This window comes from Mandrillus leucophaeus, unplaced genomic scaffold (assembly GCF_000951045.1).
Source record: "Mandrillus leucophaeus isolate KB7577 unplaced genomic scaffold, Mleu.le_1.0 Scaffold61, whole genome shotgun sequence".
Lineage (NCBI taxonomy): Eukaryota > Metazoa > Chordata > Mammalia > Primates > Cercopithecidae > Mandrillus > Mandrillus leucophaeus.
The window spans coordinates 4,759,246-4,775,979 of record NW_012106586.1 but is presented as its reverse complement, the minus strand read 5'-3'; the positions used below and the strand labels follow the sequence as shown (position 1 = coordinate 4,775,979).

The window sequence follows — 16,734 nt, the reverse complement described above, 5'->3', positions numbered from 1 at the left end:
CCAGGGACCAGGGAGGCACAACCGGACGCGTGGGGGCCACGGCCCGGAGCTGTGCGTCCTGGGCGGGAGGCGGACTCGGGCCTGGAACAGCGTTCATACACGTGCACAAAGGAAGTGGAGAATTGAGGCAATCATACGAGTAATGAGTCCTTTTGTCCACCCACCCACACGCGCACGCGTTGCCGAAATATCCATATTGTTTAGTGCTTTGCCTCGGATTTATCCAGCTCACTGCTTCAATTCTTCACTCCCTTTGCGGCCCCCGACACCACCGGCCTTTGTGGATTCCAAAGCGTTTATCCAGTTCTCCCCAACCCTCTCCTGCTAAGCCCGAACTGCAAAGCAAAACGGACGGAAAAGGAATCTTTTATGCCACAGCGGTTTGTCTGTTTGTTTTCTCTTTTCCCACTTCATTTGCTGCACCCGACCTTTACATGTGAGCGGAAGCGGTGATCTCGCTCTTGGGCACTAGGCGAGCAGACTGGGAGCCAGGAAAGTCAAACGCTGGCCTCGGTCCGGCATGGGGAGCCGGGGAAGCCGCGGGAGGGAGGCGGTGGGCCGGGGAGAGCCCTCCGAAGGGCTGGCATTGGGAAGGCGCCCCGTGGGGACGGACGGAATAGCTGCGGCCATCGCTCCTAAAAGGCGGGGGGCCAGGGGGCGTCCATGCTGGACGGGCCTGAAGATCTCTCCCGGAGGTCGGCCTTTGGGGGTTGGCTCGACTGCCCCGGGAAACCCATCAATTATTAAAAGAATAACACTCTTGAGCAGCGCTGGGTATTTGGACCCCAGAATGAAGCGAGATTGCAGTGTCAACTAAACGGAGGGAAGTGCCCCTAGAAATCTTTGCTTGTCAGCCCTGGAGTTTCAGACCCCTATTAGGCTGGGCAGTCTCCTGCACCAGCAGCCAGACTGTCCACTGGGGGAAAGTACATTAGCATCCTGCGGAGGAGCCCACCACATTCTACCACCCGCCCACACTCCCACCATCCCCCAACAAATACTACTTAGGCTTCTATTGGCAGAGGAGAAACGAAACACCCATGGTCTCCCCAACAAAGACAAGGTAACAGGCGAAGGCCAGAGGTGGCCCTTTTGAAGACAAGAGCTTCCATTAGTCACCAGCGGTGTCCAGGGTTAGCAGCAGCAGCAGCAGCAGCAACAACAACAGCAGCAAGGAAACCTTTCCATAAAGAGCTGCGTGGCTGCACCCTTGGTTCTGGGGCTGATTTTCCATAGAAATAAATCATTCCTGGAGCACTAGGAATTTTAGGCAAGGAATTCCTTTTCCCGTTTCCATCTTACAGTGTTTCCTGCTGTGGTAAGGCTGAAGGAAAGAGAAGCTGGTAGTGGGGCAGGTGCCAGGAAAGCGGGCTGTGCTACCAGCGTCCCGGGGCTTATAGCTAGACACCATCTCTGGGTGTAGGAGAACCGGGTGCACACTATGAAGAAATTTCCATGGCTCGCTCCTATTTTTTTGGGACCCTGCAGCAATGGCGGGGTCCTAGGCCTGGGCCAGACACCTGCCTCTCTCTAGCCAGGGTAACCTGGGGATTTCCTGACATACACATTAACTTGCTGCTTGGTGAAGAGGATTTTCTGACCCAGGATCCAAATACCACAGGCGGGGCCTAAGACTCAGAATAACCCACGGTAGTCAGGCACCCTGTCCCAAAGCTGGGGGTAAACCCCAAGCTTAGATAAACCAGGCCCCAAATGCAGAGTCTGTGTTCTTTATGTAAAGAAGCTCACGTGAGATGCACAGATCCCACTAGGGCTGGGTTCCCCGCATGAGCGTAGATGAGCTCAGATCCTCCCAGAGACGACCCTGTTGTCTCCAATTACACAGTTACATTTCAACAGTTCAAAGCTTGTCCGGAAAATGGTTTATTCCTGCGGGAAGCGATGCAGATGGGGGCAGATGCTGAGTCTGTCCCTTTAGAAGGTGCTGGAGCTGCGCGGCGCCTCTTCCGAAACACCTGAGCATAAGCAGCCGCGAAGGCTAGCGCAGGACGCGGGGTGTGGGCGCCCGGCTGGGAAGAGCCCGGACCAAACCCGCGGGTGGCTCTGACTCTCGCCTTCGGGAGGAGCTCTGCGCAGAGGCCGTGGCTCGCGTGGGCAAGTCACCTGTGGCGGCCTGGCAGGGCAGTTCTCTCCGGCAGCTTGCTCTTGGCTCAAATAACGATATGCTCTGGGTTTCTCTCTGCCTTGGCCTGGCAGAGCCACTTTCCGCTTTCTGGCCTCTTGTGCGCCCGAGGCGGGAGAGGAGCCCCGGCCGCGTGGACCCCAGCTTGTGCAGCAATCATCGCACATTGACTCTAGGCCCTGCTGCTCAGGGAAGGGACAGCCCGGGGCGCACCCAGCGAGCTTCAGGGGGTACGGAAGTGCTTAGGGCAGATTTCAGGGTGAACAACTAATATTTTACTTACTAATTCGTTAAAAACGCAAAGAAAACAAAACCAATCACGGTGGCAAGGCCAAGAAGAGTTGGAAAGCAAGGAGCTGATTTCAATTTCTATAAATCGACGACCCTCCAGGCACAGTCCCTTACGAAGTGGGGGCGGCTTTGCGGATTTTCACTTCCCTTGGAAATGTCCAAGCCCCGGCAGGAGAACGCTCCCAGTAAAGGGATGGAAGAGTGCAACTCCGGATAAGAACTCAGGAACCGACCTGGGCTTGTCACTCACCTGTGTAACTTAACTGGAATACGTAATGGGGCCTCCTCTTTATTAATCCAGAAAGGTAGGCATTTTGGTCTGTGAGCCCAAAAGATGTCTACGGACACTAAAATTGGAAGGAAGGAAAGGGAAAAGGGCAACATAAATTCTATACATAATCTTTACCCATTTTAAATATGACACATTTCTAGAGATTAGCCACAGGATATCAGTTCTGACTCAAAAACAGAGAGGAGTTCTTCTTCTTCTTCTTCCTCTTCCTCTTCTTCTTTTGAGACGGAATCTCACCCTGTTGCCCAGGCTGGAGTGCAATGGTGAGATCTCAGCTCACTGCCAACTCCGCCTCCTGGCTACAAGTGATTCTCCTGCCTCAGCCTCCCAAGTAGCTGGAATTACATGCGTGCACCTCCACTCCCAGCTAATTTTTGTATTTTTAGTAGAGACGGGGTTTCACCGTGTTGGCCAGGCTGGTCTCAAACTCCTGACCTCGTGATCCACCCACCTCAGCCTCCCAAAGTGCTGGGATTACAGGCGTGAGCCACGGTGCCCGGCCCAAGAGGAGTTCTTCTAAGGAAGTATTTACTGTGAGACAAAAGTAGATGGATACCATCTTTGTCAACTGGAGAAAAATCTGGGATGGAATTTATGGAAAATTCATGCAATAAATGAATAAATCACAGTTGTGGGGTGCCTGTGAAAGACATAGGGCATGGAGCGTGGTCAGAACTGTAGCAATAGCAGAACCTGATTGTTCTGGTACTATTTGGTGTAGGGGGTGGGATTGGGAAAATGGGAATCTCTAACTCGTGCTAGTTGGTTTTGCAGTGGGGTGCAATGTTTCCAGGTGGCACCAGCAGCTGTAGTAATAATAAACATCTATGCAGATCACTATGGGTTGCAAAGAACGCACATACTGCAGCTCATTTACTTTAAGGGACTTGAACAGCTAGCTGTGCAACTTGGGGAAAATCATCTAACCTCTCTGGGCCTTGGGTTCACCTTTGTAAAATAGAAAGGTTAAACATACTTTAAGACCCCTGGCTCCCCTCCAGGGAATGCAGCCAGCCAATGGGCCCAGTAACTCAAGAAGAGCAGAGCCTTATTTAAGCTCCTTCCCTTAGCCACATGAAACTTACCCTGCAGGACTTCCTAGGAACATATTTTCATGTGGCAAACAAAGGTCATTCCAGGCACGAGACAATGGTGAGTGAACAAATGTTCATTGAAAGCTCTCCACTCCAAGGCCACGTGGTAACAGTTGGCTGGTGCTGCCTGAGAAGCCTGGGCTCCTAGCATCAAGAAGTTTCCTTTGGGTTGGAAGTCCTGGTTCCCAGTAGGGACACCAATCTTTGAGACCTCCAAGTCCCTCCCTCTTGTGGATTTAAATCATCCTCTGTCCTCACCCACCACACAGAATGTGTTATACAATGCCCAAACAGTGTTCACAGGCCCTAGTTTCAGAAGAAAGGAAGAAAATGGGCAACGACTATTTATTTGCCTAACTTTTACCCAATGTACCAAACCAGATTTCTGTACCCAAATACTACCCTTTCTCCTGAGGCTCTTAATTTTCCTTGATCTCTTGGATGTGAGAATATATTTTGGATAGAGAAGCATAAATTTAAAAAAAAGAAAAAAAAAGTGTTCCTTGCCTTGGATCAGAAACTTGGTGGTCTGTTCACAACAAACGTAAAACAGCTGGCTTTTCTCATTGCATTCTCCTGCAGCCTAGTCCCTGAGTGGTAACATGTTAGCCCACATGACCTCCCATTAATTCAGAAACCTTTCCTCAGGTAGAGAGGGTCAGACACCCAGTTTGCCTGGGAAGAAAACATGCTTCACTCTACTGGGCAAGGACACATCTGCTGCTGTGAATGAAGCCTGGGTGGCTGTGGGCAGCTGTGGTCCCTCCCTGCTGTTCAGGGTGGACATGTTGGGATCCATTGTGGCCTGATAGGGCTGGACAGGTGGCGGACTCTGGGGAGGCCCTACAGAAAGGACAGTGTCATTGATTTCCTTCCCAGGGATGTTAGCTGAGTGGGCTGTGGCAGGGCAAGACAGGGTTGTTGGGGTCAAACGAACCATTACTGAGCCTTTCTTTGTGTGAGTAGATGGCTGATTGAGTGCAATGGCTGAAAGACTCCCTAAACTCCGAATTGAGTAGAGATTGAGCTGTTTTTCCACAGTCGTATAGATGGTCAAGCTGCATAATTTTGTCAGCTGGCATTCTCTTCCTTTTCACTCCTTAATTATCCCTGGAATTCAGGTCAATGCAAGGTAAGAGTTTCCTGTGCAAGGTATAGAAGGTATTGGATAATTTTTATTGTCCTTTTTTCAAATTAAAAAAAATTTTTTAGAGACAGGGTCTCCCTCTGTCACCCAGGCTACAGTGCAGTGGCGCAACCATAACTCACTGTAACCTCGAACTCCTGGGCTCAAGCCATCCTCCAACCTCAGCCTCCCAAGAAGCTGAGGCTATAGGTGCACATCACCACACCCAGCTAATTTTTAAATTTTTTTTATAGAGATAAGGTCTCGCTTTCCTGGGCTCAAGTGATCCTCCTGCCTCAGCCTCCTAAAGTGCTGGGATTACAGGTGTGAGCCCCTGTGCCTGGCTGGACAATTTTCTTGATCTAAAAAAGATTCAGAAAATCAACTTACATGCTAAGGTGGGTAGAGATGGCCTGCCCTAACTGGGCTATGTTAGTCACTGGGCTCCCCAGTTTCCAGGAGCCACAATTATCAGGCAGAGCAGGGTCCCCTTAGTCAGAGCAAATACTAGGACCTTTGAGCAGGGAGGGAGCTGTGTCAATGCTGTCTGGATTTAAGGAGTGTTTCATCCTCCTGGAGGGGCAGCCTGCCCTTCCAGCAGCCTCCTGCGTCCCACCCCCTTTGTGGCCCCTGCCCTTGCCACCAGCCAGGATCCTGCGTGCCTGGTCCCTTTCTGAAGAATGTGGAATGGCCCCTACACTGTCAGTAACAGAGGCGTCCTTTTGATAACCTGATCGTGGCCACTCCTGCAGTTTTACTGTTGCTTCATTTACCAGGGTCTCTTTTTTCCCCCACGCTTTTCTGCCTTGGATGTCAGCTCTAGCTCTGGCTTTGTGGAGTTGCAGTTTCAGCCCCAGGCCAACCGCAGGCCCGAGCTTCCCAGACAAGTTTGCCTCTCCCAGAGTGAGTTGCTGCAGGCTTCTCTGGCCCAGCAGCAGGACTTACAGGGTGGAAGGGCACCTCTGGCATCAGGGGGTAAAGAATGACCACCCCCCTTCCCTTCCCGCGGGCTACTCAGTGCAGGCCAAAAGGCTCCTAAGAAAGCTGCCAAGCACCTGGGGCCTAGGACTAAGAAAGCCCTGCATGGAGCCCTGATGTGGGTGGCTTCTGCTTCCTCCTAGGGACACAGGCCTGCGCTTAGAAGCTGGAGAGGCTGCCCCTGAGCAGAGCCAGTCATGGGGCACCAAACTGCTAGGGGCCAGGACTCTCTAACAGCAAAGATGACCAGGCTCCTAGAGTTTTGTCAGCCACCTTCTACCCCTCTCTGACTGTTCCCACAACCCTGCCTTTTCAGGGACCCAGCTGGGCCCTCTCCTGGCTGAGAGCAACCTGGATGTACAGGGATGCGTACATTCTGAGAAGCTTGTCCAAGGACATCATTTACCAGCTCCTTTCCCCTCACCGAACAGTCTGGACCCTGGGACCACAGCTGTGCCATGCCATTGCTAAGGAGACCCATTTTTGCAGTGAGGGAAATGTTCGTTTTCACAATGATTTCCTTTCCATGGCTGGAGCACTCCAAGCGAGCCTCAGGCTTCCCTGTGGCTTGGCCTGCTCTGGGGCCTGGCTTGACCTGAGGGACCACAGCAGCCCTGCCCGCTCCCAAAGCAGTTGGATGAGCAGGCCAGAGCCATTTCTTCAGGGCACAGCACAGAGACACAGCTGGAAAATGGGGACAATTAGCCAGAGGCCGGCAGCCTGGGCCATAAAAACGCAGGAAGCGGCCACCGCAGGGAGGAGGGAATGGCTGTCCCTAATAAAGTGATTGTTCCAAAGAATGCCCGCATTCCGAAGACATAGGCTGGAGCCTCAGCCTCGGCTTCCAGAGCTCAGGCCTGGGAAGGGGGGAATGTGGGGGATGGAAAGGGGAATTGTGTCTCCAGGAAGAGGAGGAAGATGTTTGCTAGATCAAAAGTTCGAAGTGCCCACCACTTAACCTCCCACATTCCCGCCCCATCAGGTCTGTGGACCTCCCCTACTGCCCTTCTCTCAATGATTTGGGTTTTGTAACGGGGTTTGCAATTTACATCCGGTTTTATTTCTCTGGAAGTCCGATGACACTCGGCTGTCCAGACCAGGCCCTGGAAGTCCCCCAGGAGGACCGGCTCGGCCTCCCACCTCTTGAGTGCACAGCTCCTTGGCCCCTGGGTACCCCACCACCCTCATTTTTAGCCTTCTTCCTTACAAACACAAAGGGTGGGAGGAACCAAAAACAGGGGATCCCGCAGCCCTAGGTTAGTTCTGATCGTTTTCAGGTGTGTCTGCAGAGGCAACTTGCTGGTTGTCACCTGTAAAATGGGGAGGATAAAAACACCTCCTAGGTTTTGTTCTAAATCCTAGGGGGATGTGAGGCTCAAGGGAGATAAACGACACTGGAGAGCACCCCAGAAATGACAGGATGAAGGCGATGGTGACAAATATCCGAGCGAAACGCTTGACAATAACAGACAAGTGCAGGTCTCCAGGAGTGCCGCGAGCGCCCGCGGGTTCTGAGAGCGCTCAAAGCCACCGAGTCAGGCTGCCCAGCCCGCCGGGCCTCGCCGCAGTGATCCTCATTCCCGAATCTGGCAGCGCTGTCAAAGGCTGTATAGGAGGTGAACGGCGGCCGCAGGCCCACTCCACGCTGTTGTTGAAACCCAGTTGGGCGCGCGCGAGAGCCGAATCTCGCCGCCTCCGCGCTCCTGTCGGGGTAGCTCCCGATTCCCGGCTGCGCGGCTCCGGTCCCCAAGGCGGTCGCTCCCAGCCCTAGGCCCTTTGGCCGCAGCGCTTCCCAAACCGAGAGAGATCCTTTCTCAACTCAGAGCTTTTCATTAACAATCGTTAATAACGGCCCTGAGTTGCCTTGTGATCTCCTGGAGATGAAAAATAAATTTCTTAGGAGAATGTTTCACTTTGTAAAGGACAAAGAGTTTTAAAGATATAGGTATGATGTAAGACACATAAATACCTAGGTAAGTATTAGCAGAAATTCTCTTTTCCTTCATTGTTAACCACTTATGCAAGTATAAGAAAAATACAAGTGTAGCTCAATGAATTTTCACAAACTGACACTCCATGTAACCAGCAGCCTAAGAAACAGCGTTACCAGCGATCCCCTAGTTCGCCTCCTTATGCACGCCAATAACCACTAGCCTAACTTCTACCACATGCCCATTACTTTTGTAGTTTAAAACTTTTGATTCTTGAATGTAAACGTTTATCAATAAATCGCTTTAACTCAAATCTCAAACGTAAGATGAAGTCAGAGATGCAGCCTGAATCTCGGATCATAATTTATCTTGTACGGAGGGCGAGTAATTTCCTTGGGCAAGAAAATAACTGATTGGAGGTGACAGTTGTTTAGGGCTGCAGTCGTCCGGGCCAGGAGTACAGGGCGGGAAGGAATGGCCCATCTCTTAGGGCTCTCTGCTTGTCACCTACCAGGTTGGTCAGAAACGTTCTCATCAAAGCAATGGTTTCTCTTTTCTTTTCTCTTTGGGACAGAAGGAGTTTCTTGACCGCCCCCTTCCCTGCAAATGCATAAACAACTACTGCTCCTGTCTCCAAGCTCAGATTCCCACCAAGATAGCCTTTTCTCTTCCCCTGTCTTTTGTAAGTCTCTTGATTTCATTCTTTGAACCTGTGATTGGAGGTTAAAGTGCACCAGGTTGGAAGGAGGAAGCTCTTAACAATAAAGGTTTGAATATTTAGCTGTGATCAGGTCGCTGCCCTCTCACGAACCTCCCCCCCCCTTATCTTTTAAAATGCAAATTATGTTTCAGAGGGTTGTGCGTTGAGTGCGCGCTGCGCCTCGACGTCTCCAACCATTGGTGTCTGTGTCATTACTAATAGAGTCTTGTAAACACTCGTTAATCACGGAAGGCCGCCGGCCTGGGGCTCCGCACGCCAGCCTGTGGCGGGTCTTCCCCGCCTCTGCAGCCTAGTGGGAAGGAGGTGGGAGGAAAGAAGGAAGAAAGAGAGGGAGGGAGGAGGCAGGCCAGAGGGAGGGACCGCCTCGGAGGCAGAAGCGCCGCGAGGAGCCAGCAGAGCACCGCAGGCTGGGGCGCAGCCACCCGCCGCTCCTCGAGCCCCCTCTCCCCTTTCCCTTCGTGCCCCCCGGCAGCCTCCAGCGTCCGTCCCCAGGCAGCATGGTGAGGTCTGCTCCCGGGCCCTCGCCACCATGTACGTGAGCTACCTCCTGGACAAGGACGTGAGCATGTACCCTAGCTCCGTACGCCACTCTGGCGGCCTCAACCTGGCGCCGCAGAACTTCGTCAGCCCCCCGCAATACCCGGACTACGGCGGTTACCACGTGGCGGCCGCGGCTGCAGCGGCAGCGAACTTGGACAGCGCGCAGTCCCCAGGGCCGTCTTGGCCGGCAGCGTACGGCGCCCCACTCCGGGAGGACTGGAATGGCTACGCGCCCGGAGGCGCCGCGGCCGCCGCCAACGCCGTGGCTCACGGCCTCAACGGGGGCTCCCCGGCCGCCACCATGGGCTACAGCAGCCCCGCTGACTACCACCCGCACCACCACGCGCATCACCACCCGCACCACCCGGCCGCCGCGCCTTCCTGCGCTTCTGGGTTGCTGCAAACGCTCAACCCCGGCCCTCCTGGGCCCGCCGCCACCGCTGCTGCCGAGCAGCTGTCCCCCGGCGGCCAGCGGCGGAACCTGTGCGAGTGGATGCGGAAGCCGACGCAGCAGTCCCTCGGCAGCCAAGGTAAGCCGAGGCTGCGCCCTGCCCGACCCTGCTTGGGAAGGCGCGGGCCGAGCCACTGGCTGCTGCGCGTCCGCCCGTCCGTTACGCACAGGGGCGTCCCGGGCTGTCTGGGAGCTCCGCGCCAGGAGGGACACGGTCCGGGAACAAATTCGGGGGCCTCTGGACCCTCAGGGCTTCTCTGACCTACAGAGCCTGGGAATGAATATTATGAGTCTCACAACACCGTGTTCAGGCGTCCTCTTTTCAATAGCTCCTCATTCGCAACCCCGGGACATCTTCGGGAAGCTCTAGGGAATGTCGGCGTGAGCACTGCTGGACGCGGGCAGAATCGCGTCCTCCCCGACTTGCTGCCGCCTGCATTGCTTGCGTGGCTCCTGGCCGCGGAGGAGAGAGGGAGGCTCGAACCTTCTTGGGCTAGATCTAGGCCATTTCTTTCCGCTCTCTCTTTCCCCATCTGAGCCATCTAATAAGAGAATTGACCTGGAGGGGGTTGGGGGGTGTCGGGGGACGGCTAGGCTGTGCGTGGGACAGTGTTTGGCCATTCAGGCCAATTCAAGGTACAGCGAGCAGACAGACCAGGTAGAGCTGCTGTCGCTGGGAAGAAGGTGCTGCCCCAGCTGCTAAGGCGACGGGGGGCGCGCCCCGTCTCTGAACCTCTGACCTGTGAAGGGGTCATTTCAAGCAAAAGCTGGAGGGGTAGGGGCAAGAAACCGAGGGGCAGTCGTCTGCGGAGAGAGCAGGGAGACGGGGAGGAAACCCTGGTGGAAATTAAGCCGCTGCTCCAGGTAGGGGTCCTTTTCTCACAGCTTCCTTTAAAGGGTGTCAGGGATGTCTGTGAGTGTGTGTGTGCATGTGAAAAAGATCCTAGGTTTGCCGGACTGTGGGGCTTATTGACTCCGGGTCTGCCCCTTCTGGTGTTCGAGTGTGCCTAGAGGTGGCAAGGAAGTGCGGTGGGGAGAGTCCTAGTTGAGTGCCCCCCTTTATTTCATCAAGTCTTTCCACAGCCCTCAGCGCTTCCGCTTTTCTTGCTTCGCTCCTTGCTGCCCCAATTGGGCAGGCACTCTGGTTATGGGCACTTGGCAGAAGTTTATAGCCAATTATAGCTAGTATAAATCAAAGCGCCCTTTAGGGGCTGCTTCTGGGCATCGGTTTCTGCGTCACTGTGCACATGCTAGGGAGAGTCCTGGTGGGAATGCGGCCGTCCGGGGAGAAGGCCACAGATCAGCCTCGGGTGGGCCGCAGAGCTTTGGTTTGGTCCCTTCTCCAAGAGGAGGCGCCTTCCTCCTGGCAGGGGCCCCCAGATCCTGGCTCCCAAAGACCCACTTTCTACAGCGCATGTCTGGGGAGCGGTGGCGGAGGTCGCGCACGCCCTAAGGAAGACTTTTGCGTGTCCCGGGAGAGTGGCCGCGGGGTGCGGGCCGGGAAGGGGGCGGGAGGGAAGCCGCCAGAGCCCAGGCCGCGAGGTCAGCAGATGTGAAGTCCTGCGCCGAGGTGGCAAGGCCGCAGTCGGCGCCGGGTGCCCTTGTGATGTTAATGTGGGGTGGCCGCAGCCCGCTGGCCGGAGCCAGGCTCCTCTGCGGAGCGTCATCTGTCAAGGGGTGGATGTGGGGGACGCGGCCCGGCCTGCTTTGATATACACCTTCCCGGCCCTGCCATTGTCTCTTTTAGGGCCCGGAAAGAGGGTGGTGACTTTCGCAGTCAATAATGAATTCTGACAAGTCCCTCTCATCCCACCCCTCCACAGCCCGGCTCCTAGGTTCCCAGGGGGTGTGGGGCGCGGGCCGAAGAGCGTACAGGGTCTGGTCATCGCGTTGCCCGGCCCGTCTGGGACACTGAAGGGGCAGCACCCGAGCAAGGGTCGCTCCGAGGTACTTCCAGGCGAGTCTCCCTCCTGGGGTGTTCGGCTGAGGGAACTGCCCTGAGCCCCAGCTCCGGGGGTGTCCTCTGTGGCTCCAGTCAGGCTCCGGTGCCAACCCCGCCTGATGCTATCTGCGTGACCTGGTCTGATTCTCCATTTCCTCATCTGTAAAAAGGTGCGAGTACCATTGGCCTGGAGTGGGTTTGAGGCGGTCACGCGTGTCCGAGCGTCCACCGCGGAGAAAGTCGCGTTAGTTCCCCTTACTTTCATAGCAGGCGCGGGTCGGGCCATTCAAATGCGCCTGCAGGGCCGTGTTTATGTTAATACGCCTGGCGGGGAGGGGGATGAAAGCCGGGGCCGCCATTTGCTCAGTAGTGGTAATTCAAACAGAATGTGGTTGTTATTAAGGCATTGAAAGGGCTTTTCTTTGATAAGATCGCCTTGTCCTGCATTGTTTGCGGCTGTGTTCCCCTTTCAGCGGCTCGGGGGAGCTCCCTCTGATCAGGCCTGTATCTTCCCCTGTCTCTTATACACATCTAGATGTGTATAAGAGACAGCATGTACCCTAGCTCCGTACGCCACTCTGGCGGCCTCAACCTGGCGCCGCAGAACTTCGTCAGCCCCCCGCAATACCCGGACTACGGCGGTTACCACGTGGCGGCCGCGGCTGCAGCGGCAGCGAACTTGGACAGCGCGCAGTCCCCAGGGCCGTCTTGGCCGGCAGCGTACGGCGCCCCACTCCGGGAGGACTGGAATGGCTACGCGCCCGGAGGCGCCGCGGCCGCCGCCAACGCCGTGGCTCACGGCCTCAACGGGGGCTCCCCGGCCGCCACCATGGGCTACAGCAGCCCCGCTGACTACCACCCGCACCACCACGCGCATCACCACCCGCACCACCCGGCCGCCGCGCCTTCCTGCGCTTCTGGGTTGCTGCAAACGCTCAACCCCGGCCCTCCTGGGCCCGCCGCCACCGCTGCTGCCGAGCAGCTGTCCCCCGGCGGCCAGCGGCGGAACCTGTGCGAGTGGATGCGGAAGCCGACGCAGCAGTCCCTCGGCAGCCAAGGTAAGCCGAGGCTGCGCCCTGCCCGACCCTGCTTGGGAAGGCGCGGGCCGAGCCACTGGCTGCTGCGCGTCCGCCCGTCCGTTACGCACAGGGGCGTCCCGGGCTGTCTGGGAGCTCCGCGCCAGGAGGGACACGGTCCGGGAACAAATTCGGGGGCCTCTGGACCCTCAGGGCTTCTCTGACCTACAGAGCCTGGGAATGAATATTATGAGTCTCACAACACCGTGTTCAGGCGTCCTCTTTTCAATAGCTCCTCATTCGCAACCCCGGGACATCTTCGGGAAGCTCTAGGGAATGTCGGCGTGAGCACTGCTGGACGCGGGCAGAATCGCGTCCTCCCCGACTTGCTGCCGCCTGCATTGCTTGCGTGGCTCCTGGCCGCGGAGGAGAGAGGGAGGCTCGAACCTTCTTGGGCTAGATCTAGGCCATTTCTTTCCGCTCTCTCTTTCCCCATCTGAGCCATCTAATAAGAGAATTGACCTGGAGGGGGTTGGGGGGTGTCGGGGGACGGCTAGGCTGTGCGTGGGACAGTGTTTGGCCATTCAGGCCAATTCAAGGTACAGCGAGCAGACAGACCAGGTAGAGCTGCTGTCGCTGGGAAGAAGGTGCTGCCCCAGCTGCTAAGGCGACGGGGGGCGCGCCCCGTCTCTGAACCTCTGACCTGTGAAGGGGTCATTTCAAGCAAAAGCTGGAGGGGTAGGGGCAAGAAACCGAGGGGCAGTCGTCTGCAGAGAGAGCAAGGAGACGGGGAGGAAACCCTGGTGGAAATTAAGCCGCTGCTCCAGGTAGGGGTCATTTTCTCACAGCTTCCTTTAAAGGGTGTCAGGGATGTCTGTGAGTGTGTGTGTGCATGTGAAAAAGATCCTAGGTTTGCCGGACTGTGGGGCTCATTGACTCCGGGTCTGCCCCTTCTGGTGTTCGAGTGTGCCTAGAGGTGGCAAGGAAGTGCGGTGGGGAGAGTCCTAGTTGAGTGCCCCCCTTTATTTCATCAAGTCTTTCCACAGCCCTCAGCGCTTCCGCTTTTCTTGCTTCGCTCCTTGCTGCCCCAATTGGGCAGGCACTCTGGTTATGGGCACTTGGCAGAAGTTTATAGCCAATTATAGCTAGTATAAATCAAAGCGCCCTTTAGGGGCTGCTTCTGGGCATCGGTTTCTGCGTCACTGTGCACATGCTAGGGAGAGTCCTGGTGGGAATGCGGCCGTCCGGGGAGAAGGCCACAGATCAGCCTCGGGTGGGCCGCAGAGCTTTGGTTTGGTCCCTTCTCCAAGAGGAGGCGCCTTCCTCCTGGCAGGGGCCCCCAGATCCTGGCTCCCAAAGACCCACTTTCTACAGCGCATGTCTGGGGAGCGGTGGCGGAGGTCGCGCACGCCCTAAGGAAGACTTTTGCGTGTCCCGGGAGAGTGGCCGCGGGGTGCGGGCCGGGAAGGGGGCGGGAGGGAAGCCGCCAGAGCCCAGGCCGCGAGGTCAGCAGATGTGAAGTCCTGCGCCGAGGTGGCAAGGCCGCAGTCGGCGCCGGGTGCCCTTGTGATGTTAATGTGGGGTGGCCGCAGCCCGCTGGCCGGAGCCAGGCTCCTCTGCGGAGCGTCATCTGTCAAGGGGTGGATGTGGGGGACGCGGCCCGGCCTGCTTTGATATACACCTTCCCGGCCCTGCCATTGTCTCTTTTAGGGCCCGGAAAGAGGGTGGTGACTTTCGCAGTCAATAATGAATTCTGACAAGTCCCTCTCATCCCACCCCTCCACAGCCCGGCTCCTAGGTTCCCAGGGGGTGTGGGGCGCGGGCCGAAGAGCGTACAGGGTCTGGTCATCGCGTTGCCCGGCCCGTCTGGGACACTGAAGGGGCAGCACCCGAGCAAGGGTCGCTCCGAGGTACTTCCAGGCGAGTCTCCCTCCTGGGGTGTTCGGCTGAGGGAACTGCCCTGAGCCCCAGCTCCGGGGGTGTCCTCTGTGGCTCCAGTCAGGCTCCGGTGCCAACCCCGCCTGATGCTATCTGCGTGACCTGGTCTGATTCTCCATTTCCTCATCTGTAAAAAGGTGCGAGTACCATTGGCCTGGAGTGGGTTTGAGGCGGTCACGCGTGTCCGAGCGTCCACCGCGGAGAAAGTCGCGTTAGTTCCCCTTACTTTCATAGCAGGCGCGGGTCGGGCCATTCAAATGCGCCTGCAGGGCCGTGTTTATGTTAATACGCCTGGCGGGGAGGGGGATGAAAGCCGGGGCCGCCATTTGCTCAGTAGTGGTAATTCAAACAGAATGTGGTTGTTATTAAGGCATTGAAAGGGCTTTTCTTTGATAAGATCGCCTTGTCCTGCATTGTTTGCGGCTGTGTTCCCCTTTCAGCGGCTCGGGGGAGCTCCCTCTGATCAGGCCTGTATCTTCCCAGGACGCTTTTGTTGTGGTTTGCAAAGGGTTTTACCTGAACAAAGTCAGCCTGCGGGACATTAAACACCTCCAGGCAACTCCCAGGCCCTTCAGATCTTTCTGTGGGACTGGGCACTGGGAGACTGAACCTGTTCAGCTGCAAGAAGACCCAAAAGTGGGACGGAGCCAGAGAGAACAGCTTCTGACCAGGGCTCTGCCAAGGGCTGAGCCAAGACAGACCTGGTGGAGACGCCAGGCTCGGGCCTGCTCCAACATTGTGGACACTATTTGTCAAGGCCCTTCAGTAAAACAATCAATCTAGGATTTAATATGTTGACTCAATCCAATGAGCATAGATCACTGGTCAGGATAACTCTGGCCAGGTTTGCAGCAGGAATAAATGGAGGGTCAAAAAAGAAAAAGTACCAAACGCCAAACCTGGACTGGGCAGGTATAAAGTGTCCCTAGCTGGAGGGGTTTGCTGCCTGTTCCCTCTGCCAGAGCCCAGCTCAGAATTCCACCAGATGGGCCTGGTGTGTCTGGGGGATGATTCCGGCGCCTTGTCAGCTCCTGTACCCTGCTTTCCACTTGTAGTAAAGCAAAGTAGTAACCCCCACACCTCCTCTACAACATGTGCCCACAATGACAGCTGTTTTCCGGGTGGGCTTCCATCTCTGTCAGACCTGGAAATCTAGATGTTTCCAGGATCCTGGCCACTTCACCCTGCCCCCTTTCCATTGGTGTCAAATATTATGCCAGTACTGTATTTGGTTTACTGAAAGGGTGGTTACATTCTGTTATCTTCTGTGTGAATTAGGTTTCCACTTTTCTTAATTTTTAAAAACCACTTAATACCAAGGTTAGTTTAGTTGCCTCCACTAGCCTCACACCCTCCCCCCACAGGACCCTCTGGGGGGTCTTGTCAGACTTGGCAGGAACCAGCCAAACCCGGGCCCCCCGGGGTGGTGGAGGAAGAGAAATGTCCCTGGGTTAGGGAGGTTTGTCATTACCCATGACTGATGGGCTGCCTTGCAGTTCTCAGCCCTCACTTCTCCTTCCTCCACAGTGAAAACCAGGACGAAAGACAAATACCGAGTGGTGTACACGGACCACCAGCGGCTGGAGCTGGAGAAGGAGTTTCACTACAGCCGCTACATCACCATCCGGAGGAAAGCCGAGCTGGCCGCCACGCTGGGGCTCTCTGAGAGGCAGGTGGGGACCGCCTAGCTCCCTCGGGGCGGGCCACTGCCTGGGAGAGGACCATGAGAGTTAGAAAATCTGGCTGCAGGGGCCATCTAAATCTGTGGAGAGACCGAAGCAGGAGGATGCAAGCATTCGTCTTTGGAGCACTTTTTTTTTTTTTTTTAAATAGAGATGGGGTCTTGCTTTGTGGCCCAGACTGGAGTGTAGTGGTACAATCATAGCTGACTGTAGCCCTGACTTCCTGAGCTGAAGGGATCCTCCTGCCTCAGTCACCTGACTAGCTTGGACTACAGGCTCCAGCCACCATGACTGGCTAATGTTTAAATTTTTTACAGAGATGGTCTCACCGTCTTGCCCAGGTTGGTCTCAAACTCCAAGTGATTCTCCTGTCTTGACCTCCTAAAGTACTGAGATTACAGGTGTGAACCACCATGCCTGGCCTGGAGTACTTTTTTTTTCCCCTCAAGATGTAGTTTTGCTCTTGTTGCCCAGGCTGAAGTGCAATGGCGTGATCTCGGCTCACTGCAACCTCTGTCTCCCGGGTTCAAGCGATTCTCCTGCCTCAGCCTCCCAAGTAGCTGGGACTACAGGCATGCACCACCACACC

At 55.8% G+C, this 16,734-nt stretch overlaps 1 protein-coding gene across 1 annotated transcript in view; it reads left to right on the top strand.

Annotated features, from left to right (window-relative positions):
• The first annotated feature begins 8,743 nt into the window (after positions 1–8,743).
• Positions 8,744–16,734, top strand: part of CDX2 (caudal type homeobox 2) — a 10,198-nt gene continuing 2,207 nt past the window's right edge. The window contains exons 1-2 of the mRNA XM_011999975.1: positions 8,744–9,646; positions 15,991–16,136. Of these exons, the coding sequence (XP_011855365.1) occupies positions 9,106–9,646; positions 15,991–16,136 (687 nt within the window). The 5' untranslated portion in view covers positions 8,744–9,105. The remainder of the gene's footprint in view (positions 9,647–15,990; positions 16,137–16,734) is intronic.